The 18,152-nt window shown below is 45.7% G+C and overlaps 2 protein-coding genes across 12 annotated transcripts in view; both read right to left on the minus strand.

The window, feature by feature from the left end:
* The window catches only part of LOC122870097, a 387,819-nt gene that overhangs the window by 359,184 nt on the left and 10,483 nt on the right, over positions 1–18,152 (minus strand). For 2 of the 11 annotated variants that reach the window (XM_044183865.1, XM_044183853.1), the window contains 2 exons: positions 14,457–14,644; positions 12,962–13,106 (listed from right to left, as the gene is read on the minus strand). The exons of 7 other annotated variants lie outside the window; for them this stretch is intronic. In XM_044183865.1, coding sequence (XP_044039800.1) covers positions 12,962–13,106; positions 14,457–14,644 — 333 coding nt within the window. Of the gene's footprint in view, positions 1–12,961; positions 13,118–14,317; positions 14,645–18,152 lie in introns of all 11 variants that reach the window. 2 more of the 11 variants (XM_044183855.1, XM_044183856.1) reach the window with 2 other exon arrangements.
* Positions 391–18,152, minus strand: part of eno3 (enolase 3, (beta, muscle)) — a 40,564-nt gene continuing 22,802 nt past the window's right edge. Inside the window, exons 9-14 of the mRNA XM_044184081.1 lie at positions 2,201–2,398; positions 1,703–1,779; positions 1,359–1,483; positions 980–1,088; positions 785–843; positions 391–634 (exon numbers count right to left, since the gene is read on the minus strand). Of these exons, the coding sequence (XP_044040016.1) occupies positions 565–634; positions 785–843; positions 980–1,088; positions 1,359–1,483; positions 1,703–1,779; positions 2,201–2,398 (638 nt within the window). The 3' untranslated portion in view covers positions 391–564. The remainder of the gene's footprint in view (positions 635–784; positions 844–979; positions 1,089–1,358; positions 1,484–1,702; positions 1,780–2,200; positions 2,399–18,152) is intronic.

Here is an 18,152-nt window from a genome sequence, read left to right on the forward strand (position 1 = left end):
AACTAAGTTAAACCAGAAAAACAGTTCCAGGATACCTTGAGGGCCACAAGTCAACGAGGAGACTCAAATGGTCCTTCGGGAGGTTTCAGGGGTCCTTGAAGAAGGTCCTGGAGTCCTTGAGAGGTTCCAAGGTCCAAGCAGAGGCTTAAATGGTCCTTGATGAGGCTTCCGTTAACGAGGATAGTCCTGCTAAAAAGCAACTAGCCTAGCTTAAGATAGCAGTACTTGTGTTATTCTCTATCATTCTACAAACCACACACGCGTAAACCTGAACGGCCTTTAGTAAAGTACAAGAAACCTCTGAAGTATTTTAAAAGTGATTTTCATGAAGAGACGTCATGTTTGTAAAAAGCAACACGCAGTAAAATACACCGAAGGTTTGTTTTATTCTTTAGTCTTTATTGTGTTTTATATAGAACACATCAGTAATGGAATTATAGCTAGGAAGGCGGGGTCAAACCCACCGTGACCTATGACCTCTCACCCCCAGCTGTAGGGGGAGGGGCTTCAGGGGTCATAGGTTGTCAGTTGTCACGGTGACAGACAGGAAGTCAGGACGGAGCTTTAGTTGATCTTTGGGTGGCGGAAGTCTTTGCCGGCGAACTTGGCCTTGTCTCCGAGCTCCTCCTCGATCCTGCAGGTCAAAGGTCACAGAGGTCAGAGGTCACAGAGGTCAGAGGTCAGGTCAGCTGACTGTCTGCTGTGTGTTTTTATTCCTCTGTCAACTCTCAGACTCAACAAGCAGCGTTTACTGGTAAAATTAAATGTGACAGGACGCTCTCACCTCATCAGCTGGTTGTATTTGGCCAGACGCTCCGACCTGCAGGGAGCCCCGGTCTTTATCTGAGAGAGAGAGAGACAGGTGGTCACTACTTGTCTCTTTACCTGTCTACCTGCTTGTCTACTCTACCTGTCTGTCTGTCTACCTGTCTCCCTGCCTGTTTGTTTACTTGTCTTATTGTATTTTCTTTCTGTCTACCTGTCCGGTGCAGAGTCCGACCACCAGGTCAGAGATGAAGGTGTCCTCAGTCTCTCCGGAGCGATGGCTGACCATCACACCCCAACCACTGCTCTGAGCCAGCTTACACCTGAGAGACAGACAGGTAGGGAGGGACGGGGAGACAGGGGGAAAGGTAGGGGGAGAGAGACAGACAGGGAGGTAGACAGGTAGGGAGAGAGAAAGACAGGTAAAGACAGAGTGAGACAGACAGATGGACAGAGAGACAGGAGAAAAATTGTAAGTTGAATTTGATCTCAAACACAGTTAACCAGCACATTGCAATAAATCAATCAATCAATCAATCAATCAATCAATCAGTCTGTCAATCAACGGCTCGTCAGACAGACAGCTGTCTTACGCCTGGATGGACTCGGTCACAGAGCCGATCTGGTTGACTTTGAGCAGCAGACAGTTGCAGGCCTTCTTGTCCACCGCCTGCTGAATCCTCTTTGGATTGGTCACCGTCAGGTCGTCTCCTACGATCTGATTGGTTAAAACACACACACACACACACACACACACACACACAGATGAGTCATTTTAATCTCACACAGTCCTTTTAAGGAACTTTTCCACGAACTCTGGTCCTTTTCCTTTTCATCCTCAGGTTTTGGTTCCTGAATCAAATCTAAATCTTCATCACCTCGTTGTCACCGTATGTGTGACTGTCTGTCTGTTTGCATACCTGTCTGTGTGTCTCACCTGGATGTCTGTAGAGGCGGTGAACTTGGCCCAGTTCTCCCAGTCGTCCTGGTCAAATGGATCCTCAATGGACTGGACTGGAGACAGAAAGAGAGACAGTAAATGAAGAGCGGATTATTCTCGTGTTGTACTGACCCCTACAGGCTTAAAGGTGCTACAGAGCTTTCTTTTATTCATGAAAACATCCAATGCAGAACTTCCATTGGAAATGTGCCGTTTAAACACTTCCATGTCTCCAAAACATGTTCTTTTATCCCTTAAATGTCTTTCATTTCTCCATTAAATTCAAATGGTGCTTAATAAAAACACCACTGTTTTAAAAAGTAATGGTCAGTATCAGGTATTTTTAAGGGATTTGGCTCGAGTAGTTCACACAGCATTCACACGCATTTCCTTCAGGAAGTGCTTCTCTAGTTCAAGTTTCCTGAATTTTATTTTGTGTGGTTATAGTAGAAAGTAAACAGTGAGAAATTTGGAATAGAAAGTGTGTGTGGTTACCGGGGTAGTTCTTGATGAAGCTGCGGTACAGGTCTCCCAGCTTCTCTCCGCTGATGTGTCTGGACGGGTCGTCGGGGGACTTGAAGTCCAGGTCGTACTTCCCACTGCGGTAGAACTCGGAGGCCGCCACGTCCATCCCGATGATGATCTTGTCGGGGTAACTGGCCTTCTCGATGGCCGACTTCAGCAGCTCCAGAGCTGCACGAAGAGGAACAAAAGTGTTGGAAACAAGTGTTTTTGTTTGCTGTGTAGGTGATAATGTAGGATGGACTGTTCTGATCTAAAATTCAGGCAGTTAGTGGTCAGGACAACTGCAGCTTTCAGACGTGTTTGGATGAAGCCAAATCCAACAAAACACATGGAACAGCATTTTAATCATGTAGCTCTGCTGAAGCCAAATTCCATTTTTATTCATTTACACTTCAAATTCTGTTCAAAATATCTCTCAACCAAGTAGCAAGTAAATGTAGAGCAGAGTAGTACAAATAATATCACAGTCTTACAAGGTATTTTCGCCTTAACCATATTTATGACGAGAACTATAGTATGAATATTATCATATTACAATATAACTGTGGTAGTTTAGGTGTTATCACTTCCTGGTTTATTTTGGTAGTATTCTTCTTCCCTTGTGTCTTGTGTTGTTACTTCCTGTCTGTGTTTTCCCTCCAGTTTTGATTGTTGGCCCTCCCTTGATTGTTTGCACCTGTGTCTCGTTGTCTCACCTCCCCCAGGGTATTTAGTCTGGTTCTTTTCTTTGTTCAGTGTTGGATCATTGTTGTACACATGGTGTTGTTCCTGCCGAGCATTGACTGTAAGTTTGTGTTGGATTCTTTGTTCTCCCATGGACCTTGTTTGGATTTTTGGATTTTGCCTGCTCCCTTGTGAACTGTGTTTTCCACCTTGGACTCACTCCCCTGCTTTCACCTCTGCCTGTTCTTGCCTGCATTCCACCCCACAATAAACACGGTAGTCATCCGGCTACTTCACCCTGAGACCGCTTCCTCGTCATCTGCTTTAGGGTCCACATACCTCTATACAGCACCCTCTTACGTCAATAACTGTAACATCATAAAACCAGTGAATAAAGTATTCACATTTAAGAAGCTGGAAACTGAGAATATTTGCCATTTTTGCTTAAGAACTTATTATATTTACATAATGATGACTTAAATACATGACACGTGCTGCAATATCATTAGGATCATGACAGTTTTTGTGGGAGCAAGATTTATACTGGTATTTTCACAAATGATATGATATAACACACCCCTAATGTAGCATAATACTCATGGCTACAAAAACATCATCATCACACCGTCAGACAGACAGACAGACAGGTGGATGTCTCACCCTCATTGTTCTCCAGGATGTTGGGGGCGAAGCCTCCCTCATCTGTCCCACATTGGTGGCGTCTTTACTGTATTTCGCCTTGATCACATTCTTCAGGTTGTGGTAGACCTGAACATACACACATCATAATACAGTTAGACATGGACATCAATGTTTACTTGACGCTGTAGTAGAAATAATGCAGAATAGAGTATATCAAATAAATACTAATACTAACAACATAACCACTAATGCAACAACTTTTGGTAAATCCGTAGCACCTCAGCTCCGATCCTCATGGCCTCGTGGAAGTTGGCGGCTCCAACTGGAAGAATCATGAACTCCTGCATGGCCAGTTTGTTTCCAGCATGGCTTCCTCCGTTAATGACGTTGAAGGCCTGCAGAGGAGAACAAAACGTTTATAAAACATTACAATTAATTAGACAGCTCAAACCGAGAGACAGACAGCTCAGACAAAGAGAAAGACAGGTCAGACAGAGAGACAGACAGCGAGACAGACAGCTCAGACAGAGAGAAAGACAGGTCAGACAGACAGAGAGACAGACAGTGAGAAAGACAGAAAGACAGGTCAGACAGACAGGTCCTTACATTTGTTCTCAGTGCCATCCAACTCCAGCATGAACTTGTCGATCTTCTCCTGCTCGACAACGCTGAAGTTCTGGAGACACAAAATTCACTTTTTACTGTAGGATTTTAAAACAGCCAGCACAGCGTTAGCCTTCAGATAAGAAACCTTTGTATTCAAATGCAGTAGTTTCTCACATATCAGACTAACATCAGCTTTTCACTAACGTCCATTACATTCAGGTTCTAAAACAGGCAAAAACAACATTTCTGTAAAGTATTGAATTTTTATTTGACATATTGATCATTTGCTGATACCTTTGCAATCAACTTGGGGGCGATGTCCTTGTTCACATGTTCCACAGCCTTCATAGTATCTGAAGGGAAAAACAAAAACAGATGTGCTGCTGTGCTCCAGACAGGTACGAAAGTCACTAATTTCCAATTCCTACCTGGGAAAATACAAAGGAACATCTGACAACTCAGCCTGTTGTCTTAGTGCTTTGCTCTGTAACTAACTGGATGCAATAGAAATGAAATTTCAAAATCAACAGAACTGTAATCATTATTTATATAGCTCTAGTAGTAATATATGATTTGATGAGCATTTTATTCTAAATTTGCATCATACTTCAAAATCCAGTGTGGTTATATGTAATTTTATTCTCAAATCCAATCAACAGAGCCGGATGTTTCTATGGGCATATTCACATACTGACCCATAGATGATTTAATTGCGGTGGCAATCATAGATATGAAACTGATGATTACACAGCAGGTCAAGAGGTGGAAGAGCACAAAAACTAGGAGCACAGGTGCCAACACTTTCATCAACACGTTCTTCCATCCTCCCATAGTCAGCCATGACCACATATCCCATCCTCCCACATTCTGGGAGTCCAGGCTTTTCTCCTTGTGCAGTAGATCGTTCAGGTGGGAAACAACATGAGTCATATTGTCTGTGATATCTGAAACATAGGTGCAACAATCAGTCCCAATAATGTGACTTACTCCTCTTTGACTAGCCAGCATCAAGTCCAAAGCCATCCTGTTCTGCAGGGCCACGTATTTGATCCCCTGCATGGTAGGAGGGACAGTGGAAAACCCCTGCCAGGGCCGTCAAGTTCTCAAGATCTACGGCCAGGTGGTCTATCTTGTGTGCATTATTCACAGTCCCCCACCAGGGAAGGATGCCACTGATTCCTTTCTCCCCTGGTGACACTCTTCTAGTGGATCGCCGCACTCCTTGTGGTAAGTAATAGTGAGCATAGTGGGTGTGAAAATGAGTGATGGTGGGCAGAATGTTCACAGATGTTATCAGCTTAGCAAGGTAGAAGGTGCCATACCACCCCGGTCTGAGAGACTGATAAACATGTTGTCCACATACCCACACATGCTCTCTTACAAAGCACAGAGGATAAGTTTGCGCAATAACGTAGCATCTCATCCTCACATTGGCTGGTGTCAGAAAGTTGTCTTTTTGCTGGCCCAATACCTGTGTTTAACAGTCTGCCAAATAGGATTTCAAAAGGGCTGAACCCCCCCTGCTTCTTTTTCTGGACCTCGTGTACATCAGAACAATGGGCAGTGCTTTTGTCCAAGGCAACCCTGTCTCATCACAACACTTTGCAAATTTGTTTTTCAGAGAACTGCTCTCCCTCTCCATGGCTCCTGTGCTGGCTGGGTGATAAGCACGATGATGTTTTAGATCAATACCTAGATACTCTCCTACACTCTTTAATGCTGCGCTCATGAAAGGTGTACCATTATCACTGGAGATCTTATCTGTAATACCCCAGCATGGGATGATATCTCGTATAAGACTCTTTGCTACTGCTGCTGAATCCTGTTTGGCTGTTGGGATGGCCTTTACCTATTTAGAGAACATGTCAACAATGACCAAACAATATTTCTTTCCCTCACTGGGTGTCAGCTCAATGAAATCCATCTGCAGATGTTCAAAGGGTCTCTCAGGAGGCACACTGGCCGCCTGTGGGATTTGAATACTTCTCCCCATATTATTGGTTGCACAAACAATTCATTTTTGGCAAAATTTTCGAGAGAAGTTATTAAATCCCTTTATGAAGCAGTATCTGTTCAGCTCCAGCATCATGCTCCCTATTGACCCATCGGTCACCACAGCATAATAATGGAACAGATACTTCGGTAAGCATGGTTTGTCACTTGGTCCATACCACACTTTGTCTGTGATAATGCAGCCTACCTTTCGCCACACTGCTTTTTCCTCTGCCGTTGCTCTTGTCTGCAGTTCCTGCAGATCAGCTGTAGGTGTCAGAGGTTCATTAGTTAATGCAACACACTGAGTGGTTGGTTTTTGAGCACGGCATCCAGTTTCAGAGTTCAGCAACCAGTGTGTGATGTGCAGTGGGATTGCCTGTAGATGTAAGGAAGTTTATGTTTGCCCAGAGTTTTCCAATGTCATGTGTCACTCCCAGTGCATATGTGCTGTCTGTGAAAATGTTCACAGTTTGGTCATTAGCACATTTACATGCTTCTGTCAACGCAACTAACTCTGCTGACTGTGCTGAGTAGTTTGATGCGAGTTGTTTAGCCAAAATTGTTTCATGCAATGTTGTTACTGCAAGATTTTTACCAGCTGCTGGATCTTGTAATGCTGAACCGTCAACAAACAGCTCCAGATCTGGATTGATCAATGGTGTTTCCTGCAGATCTGGTCTGGGGGAGCAAGTCTCTGTTATCACTGCCACACAATCGTGAGGTTCACCATCTGCTACTGTAAGGAGGAGAGTTGCTGGGTTAAGCACTGTACATCTCTTAACAGTGATATAAGGCATTTCAAGCAAAATGGTGTTGTATCTTAACCACCTGGCTGTTGAGAGATGTGATGTTTTCTGTTCAAGCAATATCATTGAGACAGCATGTGGAACCAACAATGTTAGATCAGCATAACCCACAATGTCACATGAGGCTATAACAGCTTTCTCTGCAGCCACCACAGCCTTCAGACAATTTGGCAGCCCAGCTGCTACAGAGTCAAGCTTGCTGGAAAAATAGCCCACTGGTCTCCCCCCATGTTCTTGTAGTAGCACAGAAGTCATGAACCCACCCCTCTCATCAACAGTCGGAGTGAAAGGTCTGTTACTGTCAGGGAGACCAAGAGTTGGGGGTGTCTGGAGGATTCTGGAGCCTTCTCTGCTTCTGGTGGCCAGTGTCTTTTGCTGCAAGACCTTTCCCATGTGCAATATCTGCAAGGGGCCTTCAATCTGTGCATAATTTGCAACCCTTTGTCTACAGTATGACATCGTTCCTAGGAGGGCCATTACCTGTTTCTTTGTCTCTGGCTTTGGGATGAGCTGATTTGCCTGGGTTCTTTTGGGTGATAGGGACTTCCCCTCAGCTGAGATCACATCACCCAGGAATGTGACCTTTTCAGACACAAACTGCAGCTTGGAAAAGCTAACTTTGTGGCCATTCTCTGCAAAGTGATTGAGCAGAGCTAGTGTGTCTTTTACACAAGCTTGTTTTTGAACAGATCATGAGGTCATCTACATATTGTAGGAGTGCACCTTCTGTCAATTTTAACGTTTCCAAATTGTTCTTTAACGCATCGTTAAAGATTCCAGGACTCTTCGAATACCCTTGAAATGAGTCTGGTGAATGTAAAACTCTTACCTTCAAAAGAGAACACAAACCAATACTGGCTGTCAGGATCCACTGGGATGCTGAAAAAAGTGTTAGCCAGGTCAACAACTGAAAACCACTTACTCCTAGGTGGCACCTGTGAGACTATTGTGTGTGGCTTTGGAACATTGGGTGCTCATGCATGTACTGCTGCATTTACCATCTGCAAGTCTTGCACGGACCTCCACTGTTGTGGCTCTCCGGCGTCCTGGAGTTTTTATACTTGGAAAATTGGTGTCCAGACTGGAGATTTTGCACATGGAATTGTCGTAGTTTAAGGTTTTGTCACTTCCTGTTTTATTTTGTAGTGTGTTCCTTCCCTTGTGTGTCTTGTGGTTTTACTTCCTGTCTTTGTTTTCCCTCCAGTTTGATTGTTGGCCCTTCCTTGATTGTTTGCACCCGTGTCTTGTTTAGTCCGGGTCTCTGTTTTTGTTTAGTGTTGGATCATTGTTGTAACTGCATGGTGTGATTCCTGTCTGGTGTGCTCACGTCTTGAGTTTTGTTCCCATCGTGTAGGTGTTACTGACTTTTGTGTGTGTCGCTGTTGGGTGCACTTTTTGTCATACCTGGTTCCTGTGCCCAGTTCCTCAGCATTCTTACCGTGAGTTCTGTATTGGATTCTTTGTCTGCCTTGGACCTTGGCTGGATCCTGGATTTTGTAATTTGCCTGCTCCCTATGGAACTGTTTTGCCACCTTGGATAAACTTCCCTGCTTCCACCACTGCCAGTCAGTAACCTATCTGCCTTTTGCCTGTTTGTTGAACTGTCTGCCTACCGGTCTGTCTGCCTGTACCTGCCTGCATAATACCACTTCACCCAATAAACACTGTAGTCATCCGGCGACCTCATCCTCATACCGCTTCCTGATATTCTGCATTTGGGTCCACATACTACTACACATCATACAACAGAATGATCCAACCAATCATGGATCCAGCAGAACTGTCCGAGGAAGCGGTTCAGATGGTCCGTGATCTGGTGTGCCTAAGGGACATATGGGAGGAAATACATGACGAGTCCCGCAGAGAGGCAATCAGATGTCGGGTCGAAACCAGACTCTCGGCATTGCCTTGACTGAGGGAGGCCATCCCTGGGTGGCTCACGGACTTCCTTCGTACCCAGACACCCCAGCCTGCAACCCTGCCTGCTACTCCTCAACCGGTCCCAGTCCCGAACCCATACCTATGCAACCGCCTGTCTCTCGGTGGTCCTCGCAGCCATCAGACTGCACCCCGGCCTGCCAGCCATCAGCCTGAACCCGGCCTGCCAACCATCAGCCTGCACCCCAGCCTGCTGGCCCCCAGTTCATATCCCTACATACTTACCTCTTGCCTTTCTTGGCGCCTTCCGGGAAACACTCCAGGAGGAAGCGTGGCTCCCACAGTTGCTCGCCTGCCCAGCTGTTCTCTTGCACCACGGCCCAGCCGCCCAGCTGCTCGCCTGCCGCACTGCCCAGCTGCTCGCCTGCCTCGCTGCCCGCTGCTCGCCTGCCTCGCTGCTCGCCTGCCTCGCTGCTCGCCTGCCTCGCTGCTCGCCTGCCTCGCTGCTCGCCTGCCTCGCTGCTCGCCTGCCTCGCTGCTCGCCTGCCTCGCTGCTCGCCTGCCTCGCTGCTCGCCTGCCTCGCTGCTCGCCTGCCTCGCTGCTCGCCTGCCTCGCTCCCCAGCTGCTCGCCTGCCCCGCTGCCCAGCTGCTCGGCAGTGCCGCGGCGGCCTCCAGTCCCTGCTGGACCTCAGCAGCCATCACTCCCTGCTGGATCGCAGCAGCCCCCAGCCCCTGGGCGCCCTGCTGGATCGCAGCAGACCCCAGCCCCAAGGCACCCTTCTGGATCGCAGCAGCCCCCAGTCCCTGGACTCTTTGCTGGATCGCAGCAGCCCCCAATTCCTGGACTCTTTGCTGGATCACAGCAGCACCAATCCCTCGCCGCCACACGCACACACACCTCATTAGAGAGAAAGAGGTCGCTGATCACAAAAACACGAGTTATTGTGTGTGTGTGTGTGTGTATTTGTGTGTGTGTTGTGACGCACACAACATTCCTGCCCCCCCACAGCGACACACACTCACCCAAGTCCTCACAAAACAGGTTAAACCAGAAGAAACGGTTCCAGGATACCTTGAGGGGCACCGGACTCAAATGGTTCTTCAGGGGTCCTTGAAGAGGATCCTGGAGTCCTTGACAGGTTCCAAGGTCTATGAGGAAGATCCATATGGCCTTGGGGAGTTTACAGAGGTCCTTTAGGGTTCCAAGGTCCTTGAGAGGCTACCAGAGGTACGTGAGGCGGGTTTGGTCCTCACAAACCAGTAAATAAATCTGTATAACTCAGTTTGGGCTTTGGATCCGTTTTGGACCAGTTCAGCATCTGTGGTGCAGCGTTTTGTTCTGACTGTGATACAACTCTGGATATAGTCGTCACCATAGCAACGGCCGCTGAGGCTCATGGATACTGTAGTAGACAACCAGCAGTTTGTCCATACGAGCACATTACTGTAAAGGATAATTCTCTGCTCTTATTTTGGTAGTTTATCATTCCCTCAGTAATAACAGGCTCAGGCTCAGTGAGCCTGAGGTGTAGCTCCACCTGCTCCACCTGCAGGTCAGCGCTGGGGTGAAGTCAATGAGCGTCGGAGGCTGTGCCCCAGTGCACTCTGGGACATGTGGAGGCTCCGTAAATCTTTAAAATGCCTCACAGAGAGTTTCCTGTTTAAAAAGTAGTTTCCTCAAACAGCTGCTCGCTGTAGTTTTTATCAGACTAACAGGAGGAAACAGAGCATCTGTTGGGGACTACGTCCAGCAGCGGATGAATCCACATGTGGTGCTGTAGTGAGTGTTTGACGTGTGCTGCAAAACCAAAACTAGCAGCTAAAGGAGGCTAAAAAGCTGCAGAGCTGGCGATGACGGCGCTTTAACACGGAGTCAGAGATTCTGTCGTTTGTTGCAGCGTTGAAGTAACTGAAAGTTCATTTCAAACAGGTTGTATCTGTTTCTCCTTTCTGAGAGCAGAAACGTCTCCTCACCGCTTCAGTTGAACTTCTCACACGGCTGCCGGTCGTCGCCAGGCAACAGGCTGCCTTCACCCCAAACTGCTTCGACCAATCAGCACTGACGTCCCTGCAGCGTGTGTGTGTGTGTGTGTGGACATGAATAATGGACTCCAGCTGAGTGTGGGAAATCTTGGGGCTATTTCTGTTTCGTATCACTGCTTCACAAACAAGCTAAAATTAGATTAACGTCTAGTTTTTGTAACTTAAAGAAAATATTTCGTTTCCGTTGTTTTGCATTTACACGTCAGCAGGCAGACGAGATTTCAGAATCAGCTTTATTGGCCAGGTACATGTGCACATATTAGGAATTTGGGTTCTCGTTGCTCTCAATGCACATTCACAGAAACATATTTATATATAAGGGTAACACTTTTATTAAGGTACGCATATTCATCATTGACTAGTTAATTATTAGCATGCATATTAGTAGCATACTGGCTCTTATTTAGTCATTTTAAAGCACTTATTATACCATATTCTACAACAACGAGGCCATTAACTAAGAGTTTTCCCTGAGTAGCCTCCTAATTACTGCTTATTGACAGGAAGTAAGGAAGCTGTCGTCCATGAATTACGTGAATTATTAAAGACGCGACAGTGACGTTACATAACATGCTAACACACAATATATGTACCTTGTGTTTAGAGTGAATGGAGGAATTAAAACTCCTGGAAGAAAACATGAATGCTTTCAGTCTCATTTACAACAAACACTTAGAAAAATGAACAAAAAATAATTTAAACCCACCAAAACTTTTTTCCCACCTGTTTCCACAGATGAATCTTTTTTAAGGAACTGAGAAACTTTATCCCGAAACCTTTTTTTCACCTGTTCTTAAGTCATAAACACAGGAGAGAAAACCATTTAGACCAGATTTCCCCTAATTGGTCTCTCAGGGCTTCCGTAAGAAACAGTCAACATTAACTTTGACTTTTTATCTGCATCACATCTTCACAACAGCTCGTTCATCATCAGACAAACGGACGAAACATCTTCTCTCGATACTAAAGAGCTTTAGAATCCTTCCTGCACTCATTTCAAGCCTCACTGTAATATCTGGAAACGATTTCTGGAGTTTGTGCAGCTTCTGGTTCTGTTCTTGTTCTGTGATTATATTGTTTATTTTCTCCTCGTTGAATCAAACTTTCTTTCAGCAGGTTTCAGCGTTTCATCTCGTCTCGTATGAAGTTCTTCCTTCACGGTCGGGACGATGTTGTTGTAACTAACAACTCGTCCTGTTTCACACGAAGATAAAGATCCGTCCTCCATCAGCTGCTTCACCTCCATTTTCTCTCTGATCCAAAGTCAGATCGGATCAATAATCAAAGATCCACCGACAGACCGATCAAACAGATTGCTCAGCCAGCAGAGGAGCGTCTTCTGTTCGTCTCTCTGCAGAGGAGACAGAGGACAGTCAGACAGAGACAAACACAGAGACCTCATACTGACCTTTGACCTCTGACCTGTGTCTTCATACTGACCTTTGACCTTTAGCTGCACTGTTTTCAGTCTCAGGATCCTTCCCTCCTTGCTGTAGGCTCTGCACTTGTAAGTTCCTCCGTCTCTGTCTGTGGGGGATTTCAGGGTCAGACTGAGGTCTCCAGTTCTCAGCAGGTCTTCCTTCATCTCTGTTCGGCCTCTGTAAAGTCTGAACTGTTCTCCAGACCCGTCAGAGTCTTTCTGATACACGTGGACCGTCCTGTTGTATCTGTCCCTCCACTTCACTGTGACGTCCTCAGGCAGGTCAGCTGTGGTCTTGAAGGGCAGCAGGACAGACTTCACCCCTGAATCCACCTCCACCTGACAGACTGAGAGGACAACAGACACAACATCAGCTGTACAGACGGCAGCAGGAAGTGAAATCCGTCCCCTTGTCCCATCTGACAGAGACAGTGTTGTCTTTGCTGTCTGTCCAATCAGCAGCACAGCTGACTGTTTATTAAATCACTGAGTATTAATGTCAAATGGACTCAGTCAAATCTTTATCAGCTGTCTCTGAGACACAGTTACAGTCTAATTATTGGACTTCACTAAAACTTATGACAGAAAGTGAATATTAATAATATCATTATTGTTATTATAGGAATCTAATAGACAGAACTGACCTCTGACCTCTGACCTGTATCTACAGCACTGACCTTTGACCCGGAGCTCCACCTGTTTCTCCATCAGGATCCTTCTCTCCCTGCTGTAGACGGTGCAGGTGTAGTTTTTACTGTCTCTGTCTGTGGGGAATTTCAGGGTCAGACTGAGGTCTCCAGTTCTCAGCAGGTCTTCCTTCATCTCTGTTCGGCCTCTGTAAAGGCTGAACTGTTCTCCAGACCGGTCAGAGTCTTTCTGATATACGTGGACCTTCCTGTGGTCTCCGTCCCACCACTTCACTGTGACGTCTTTAGGCAGGTCAGCTGTGGTTTTGCAGGGCAGCAGGACAGACTCCACCCCTGAATCCACCTCCACCTGGTAGACTGAGAGGACAACAGACACAACATCAGCTGTCTCTGTCAGATGGGACAAGGGGACGGATTTCACTTCAAACAGTGAAAGAAACTGTGTTGAGAGGTTTGAATATTATATTATTATATTATTACAAAGGTCCAGTTATTGTGATGAATATTAAATGTTTCCATCAGAAGCTAAGTCATCTCAGGAAGTAAAATCCGTCCCCTTGTCCCATCTGACAGAGACAGTGTTGTCTTTGCTGTCTGTCCAATCAGCAGCACAACTGACTGTTTATTAAATCACTGAGTATTAATGTCAAATGGACTCAGTCAAATCTTTATCAGCTGTCTCTGAGACACAGTTACAGTCTAATTACAGCCGTAAGCAGCAGGTCCAGGGTTCAAGCCAACACAGACGTTAGAAGTTTAGAGCTTCTGATCTGGACCTGGTCCCATGTGGCCCAGACGGAACAAAAGCAGTGAAATCTCGCTTTTTGCATTTTCACAATCAGACAGAAGAAAACAAACTATTTCTGATTCACAGTCTGATTCGTGTTATGCCACGCCCATTGTCTGCCCTTGTAGCGCCCCCTAGTGGTCGATGTGAAGGAAACTTTCAGGGCAGCTTTCAGGTACGTATGTGGACACATCCTGGAAGGTTTGTGATGATTGGCCCAGCGGATGTTGACTGTGGTCTATTTATGTGCTGAGCCACGCCCCTTCTGAAGCTCATTGGTCAATATCTTGAAAACTAAATAAGATATCAACAAGCTTTATACAACTTTTGATAAGCTTCGTCCAATGATGTTCCACCGAACGTTTGGTAGCAATCGGACCTGCGGTTTAGGAGGAGAGGTCAAAAATGTGTTTTTCAAAACATTCAAAATGGCGGAAAATCTAGTCCGGCGGACTTTAGTGGTCCAAGAGGCTTTTTGTAGAGCGTTGAGCTGGACGTGTGAGAGACATTTCAACTCATTCATATTAATAATATCATTATTGTTATTATAGGAATCTAATAGACAGCTCTGACCTCTGACCTGTATCTACAGCACTGACCTTTGACCCGGAGCTCCACCTGTTTCCTCATCAGTATGTCTCCCTTCCTGCTGTAGGCGGTGCAGGTGTAGATCCCTCCGTCTCTGTCTGTGGGGGATTTCAGGGTCAGACTGAGGTCTCCAGTTCTCAGCAGCTTCATCTCTGTTCGGCCTCTGTAAACCTGGTCCTGTTCTTCAGACCGGTCAGAGTCTTTCTGATACACGTGGACCGTCCTGTTGTCTCTGTCCCACCACTCCACTGTGACGTCTTCAGGCAGGCGAACTGTTGTTTTGCAGGGCAGCAGGACAGACTCCACCCCTGAATCCACCTTTACCTCCACCTGGTAGACTGAGAGGACAACAGACACAACATCAGCTGTACAGACGGCAGCAGGAAGTGAAATCCGTCCCCTTGTCCCATCTGACAGAGACAGTGTTGTCTTTGCTGTCTGTCCAATCAGCAGCACAGCTGACTGTTTATTAAATCACTGAGTATTAATGTCAAATGGACTCAGTCAAATCTTTATCAGCTGTCTCTGAGACACAGTTACAGTCTAATTATTGGACTTCACTAAAACTTCTGACAGAAAGTGAATATTAATAATATCATTATTGTTATTATAGGAATCAAACTGGTTAGGGGTGAAACAGGTGAGAAGGATGCGTGAGCAGAGACAAACACAGACCTGCTGGGGGGTCCAGGGGTCTGCCCCCCCGGAGATTTACTTTTTAAACAAGATACTACTTTCTCTAATAACCCCAGACCTCGCTGTTTCAGATCACTGCAATATAAAGCTACACAAGAGGTCGAGTTAGCAAAAACAGAATTGATCCTCTCAGTGCGGCCCAGTTACTTCCAGCTCGCTGCTGCAGATCCTTCCTTTATAATATATCAGCATGAGCACATGTTAATGACAGCAGCTGTGTGATCTGATAGTTCAGATACAGTTAGAGACGACAGAAGGTCTCCAGGCAGAAACACACTCAGTGTTTCACATGTTTGTTCTGTTTCCTAAGTTAGACAACAGAGTGAGTGAGAAACAGATTTGGTCATAAAACTAGCTGTTAACCAGCCGTCACTGCAAGCTGCTGATCAAATCTGTATTTTATGAGCACGACATCGTCTGACAGTCAACAGAACTGCAGGTTCATGACAGCAGCTGTGAGATATATCCACATTTAAAATGAACTTTTCATCATGTGACTTGTGGCTCTGTGTTGAACATGTTCTAATAGATCTGTAGCAGATTAGGATGATTTATGCAGCAGCCCCTGTATGATATGTAATACAGGAAGACTCCTCACTGCTGACAGATGGAGCAGTGATGAGGGAGCGCCTCCTGGTGGCAGAGAAGAGAACAGCATGTTGGATTTAATGAGGTTGGAGGATCACGTGTGCTCGCTGCAGCAGCCCTGCAGGGGAGCTGCAACCAAACCTCAGCAGAAAAGTTGGACACTGAAGTGTCCCGCTGTACGGAGGAGGCCCTGTCCCCCCATGGTTGGTGCTTGGTCCTGGCTGATGGGGGCAGGAGGTTGGTGTCAGAGGAACAGAGGCTGTGGGAGGGAGTGTGGTGATGGAGATGGAGGTCGGTGACGTAGCTGAACTAACAACTACTCGTTCATTTTGAATCAGTTTGTGTTCTTGTTTCCTCTCAAGGAAAATTAATCTTCATCCCGTCAAACTGACAAGAAGCTGCTGAGATTTTACTGAGAATCCACAAAAGTTCCTCGAAGACAAACCAGAGATAACGACAGAAACTGAAACATTGGGAGGCATCAGGAGTATATTATTAGTATATTATATTATTATCAGTGATTGATTCATTCTCAGGTTGTTCCTGGACAGGGGAAAGAGAAAGTGCGGCAGCAGCATGACAGAGGCCGGATCAGAAATGAACAGAATTTGGAGCAAAAGTGCCCTTAATGCTCAGACTTGTTTTTTTGCTGCGGTAAGCGTATTGTCTCATTTCCGGTCACCGGTGTTTTTGTTTTAGTAGTAGCATATTTTTGCTGCTCTAGCTCATCACAGTTCATTTGTTCGATTCTTCTTTATAGCGACAAACTTTCTGCTATACATTTAAACGTACACTAGTTCTGCTCAGGCACTCATAGCTCTCTCCTTCTTTTAACGACTTTCTCACTAATCCCACAGTTTACACGCTATTCATTTTTGCTAGCTACAGTTCTTTAGCTTAGCAGCTAGCAATGGATTCTCTCTCTCCCTCTCACTCTCCTGCTCTCTCCTGCTCGGTGTGTCAAATGTTTAGCTCTTCCTCTGCCTCCTTTAGTGATAATGGCACATGTAATAAATGTAGTTTATTTGTAGCATTGGAGGCGAGGCTTAGTGAATTGGAAACACGGTTCTGCACCTTGGGAACTCAACCATTAGCTGCTGTAGTTAGCCAGCCCCCAGTAGCTGGTGCAGACCGACCAGAGGTAGCTCCTGTTAAACCAGGGAGGCTGGGTGACTGTCCGGAGGAAGCACAGCCCCAAGCAGAAGCCCACGGTTCACCACCAACCTGTTAATGTTTCTATCAAGTTCTCCCCACTCAGCGACACGCCTGCTGAGAAACCAACTCTGATTATTGGCAGCTCTATTTTGAGAAACGTGAAGTTAGCGACACCAGCGACCATCGTCAGATGTATTCCTGGGGCCAGACTCTGAATCCTATTTAAAACTGCTGGCTAAGGATAAGCGTTAATACAGTAAGATTGTTATTCATGTCGGAGGTAACGACCCCTGATTACGCCAGTCGGAGGTCACTAAGTTTAATGTTGAGTCGGTGTGTACATATGCAAAGATAACGTCGGACTCTGTAGTTTTCTCTGGGCCCCTGCCAAACCTGACCGGTGATGACATGTTTAACCGCATGTCTTCATGCCGCCACTGGCTGTCGAGGTGGTGTCCAGCAAACGATGTGGGCTTTGTAGATAACTGGTGGACTTTCTGGGGAAGACCTGGTCTGATTAGGAGAGACGGCATTCACCCCACTTTGGATGGAGCAGCTCTCATATCCAGATATCTGACCGAGTTTATTAGTGGACCTAAACCGTGACAACTCAGAGTTGAGACCAGGAGGCAGAGTTGCAGTCCTACACGCTTCTCTGCGCTTCCAGAGCAGTTACCCACCCAAAACTCCTTAGTGACGGTGTCTGCCCCCCAACCACTTAAATTAATAAAACCTAAAGTTAACAGAAGAGGAGTTATACATAAAAACCTAAACAAAAATGCTGAAATAGCACAACAAAACAGGAGAATTAAATGTGGACTCTTAAACATCAGATCTCTGTCATCTAAAGCTGTACTAGTGAACGATTTAATATCAGAGTATCATATTGATTTATTCTGTCTTACTGAAACCTGGCTGGGACACGAAGAATATGTTAGCCTAAATGAATCCACTCCGCCCAGTCATATTAATACTCACATTCCTCGAGGCACCGAGGAGGTGGAGTTGCAGCCATCTTCGACTCAAGCCTGTTAATCAGCCCTAAACCTAAACTAAATTATAACTCATTCAAAAGCCTCGTTCTTAGTCTTTCACACCCGACCTGGAAAACACGACAGTCAATATTTGTTATAGTGTACCGCGCTCCTGGTCCTTATTCTGAGTTTTTATCTGAATTCTCAGAGTTTTTATGTTAAAACGGATAAAGTAATTATTGTAGGTGATTTTAATATTCATGTGGACGTTGAAAATGATAGCCTTAGTACTGCGTTTACCTCATTAGATTCGATTGGCTTCTGTCAGAGTGTACATGAAGCCACTCACTGTTTTAACCACACCCTCGACCTTGTTCTGGTATATAGCATTGAAATTGAACATTTAATAGTCTTTCCACAGAATCCTTCATTA

The sequence above is a fragment of the Siniperca chuatsi genome, linkage group LG22, assembly GCF_020085105.1.
Source record: "Siniperca chuatsi isolate FFG_IHB_CAS linkage group LG22, ASM2008510v1, whole genome shotgun sequence".
In the NCBI taxonomy this organism is placed as follows: Eukaryota; Metazoa; Chordata; class Actinopteri; order Centrarchiformes; family Sinipercidae; genus Siniperca; species Siniperca chuatsi.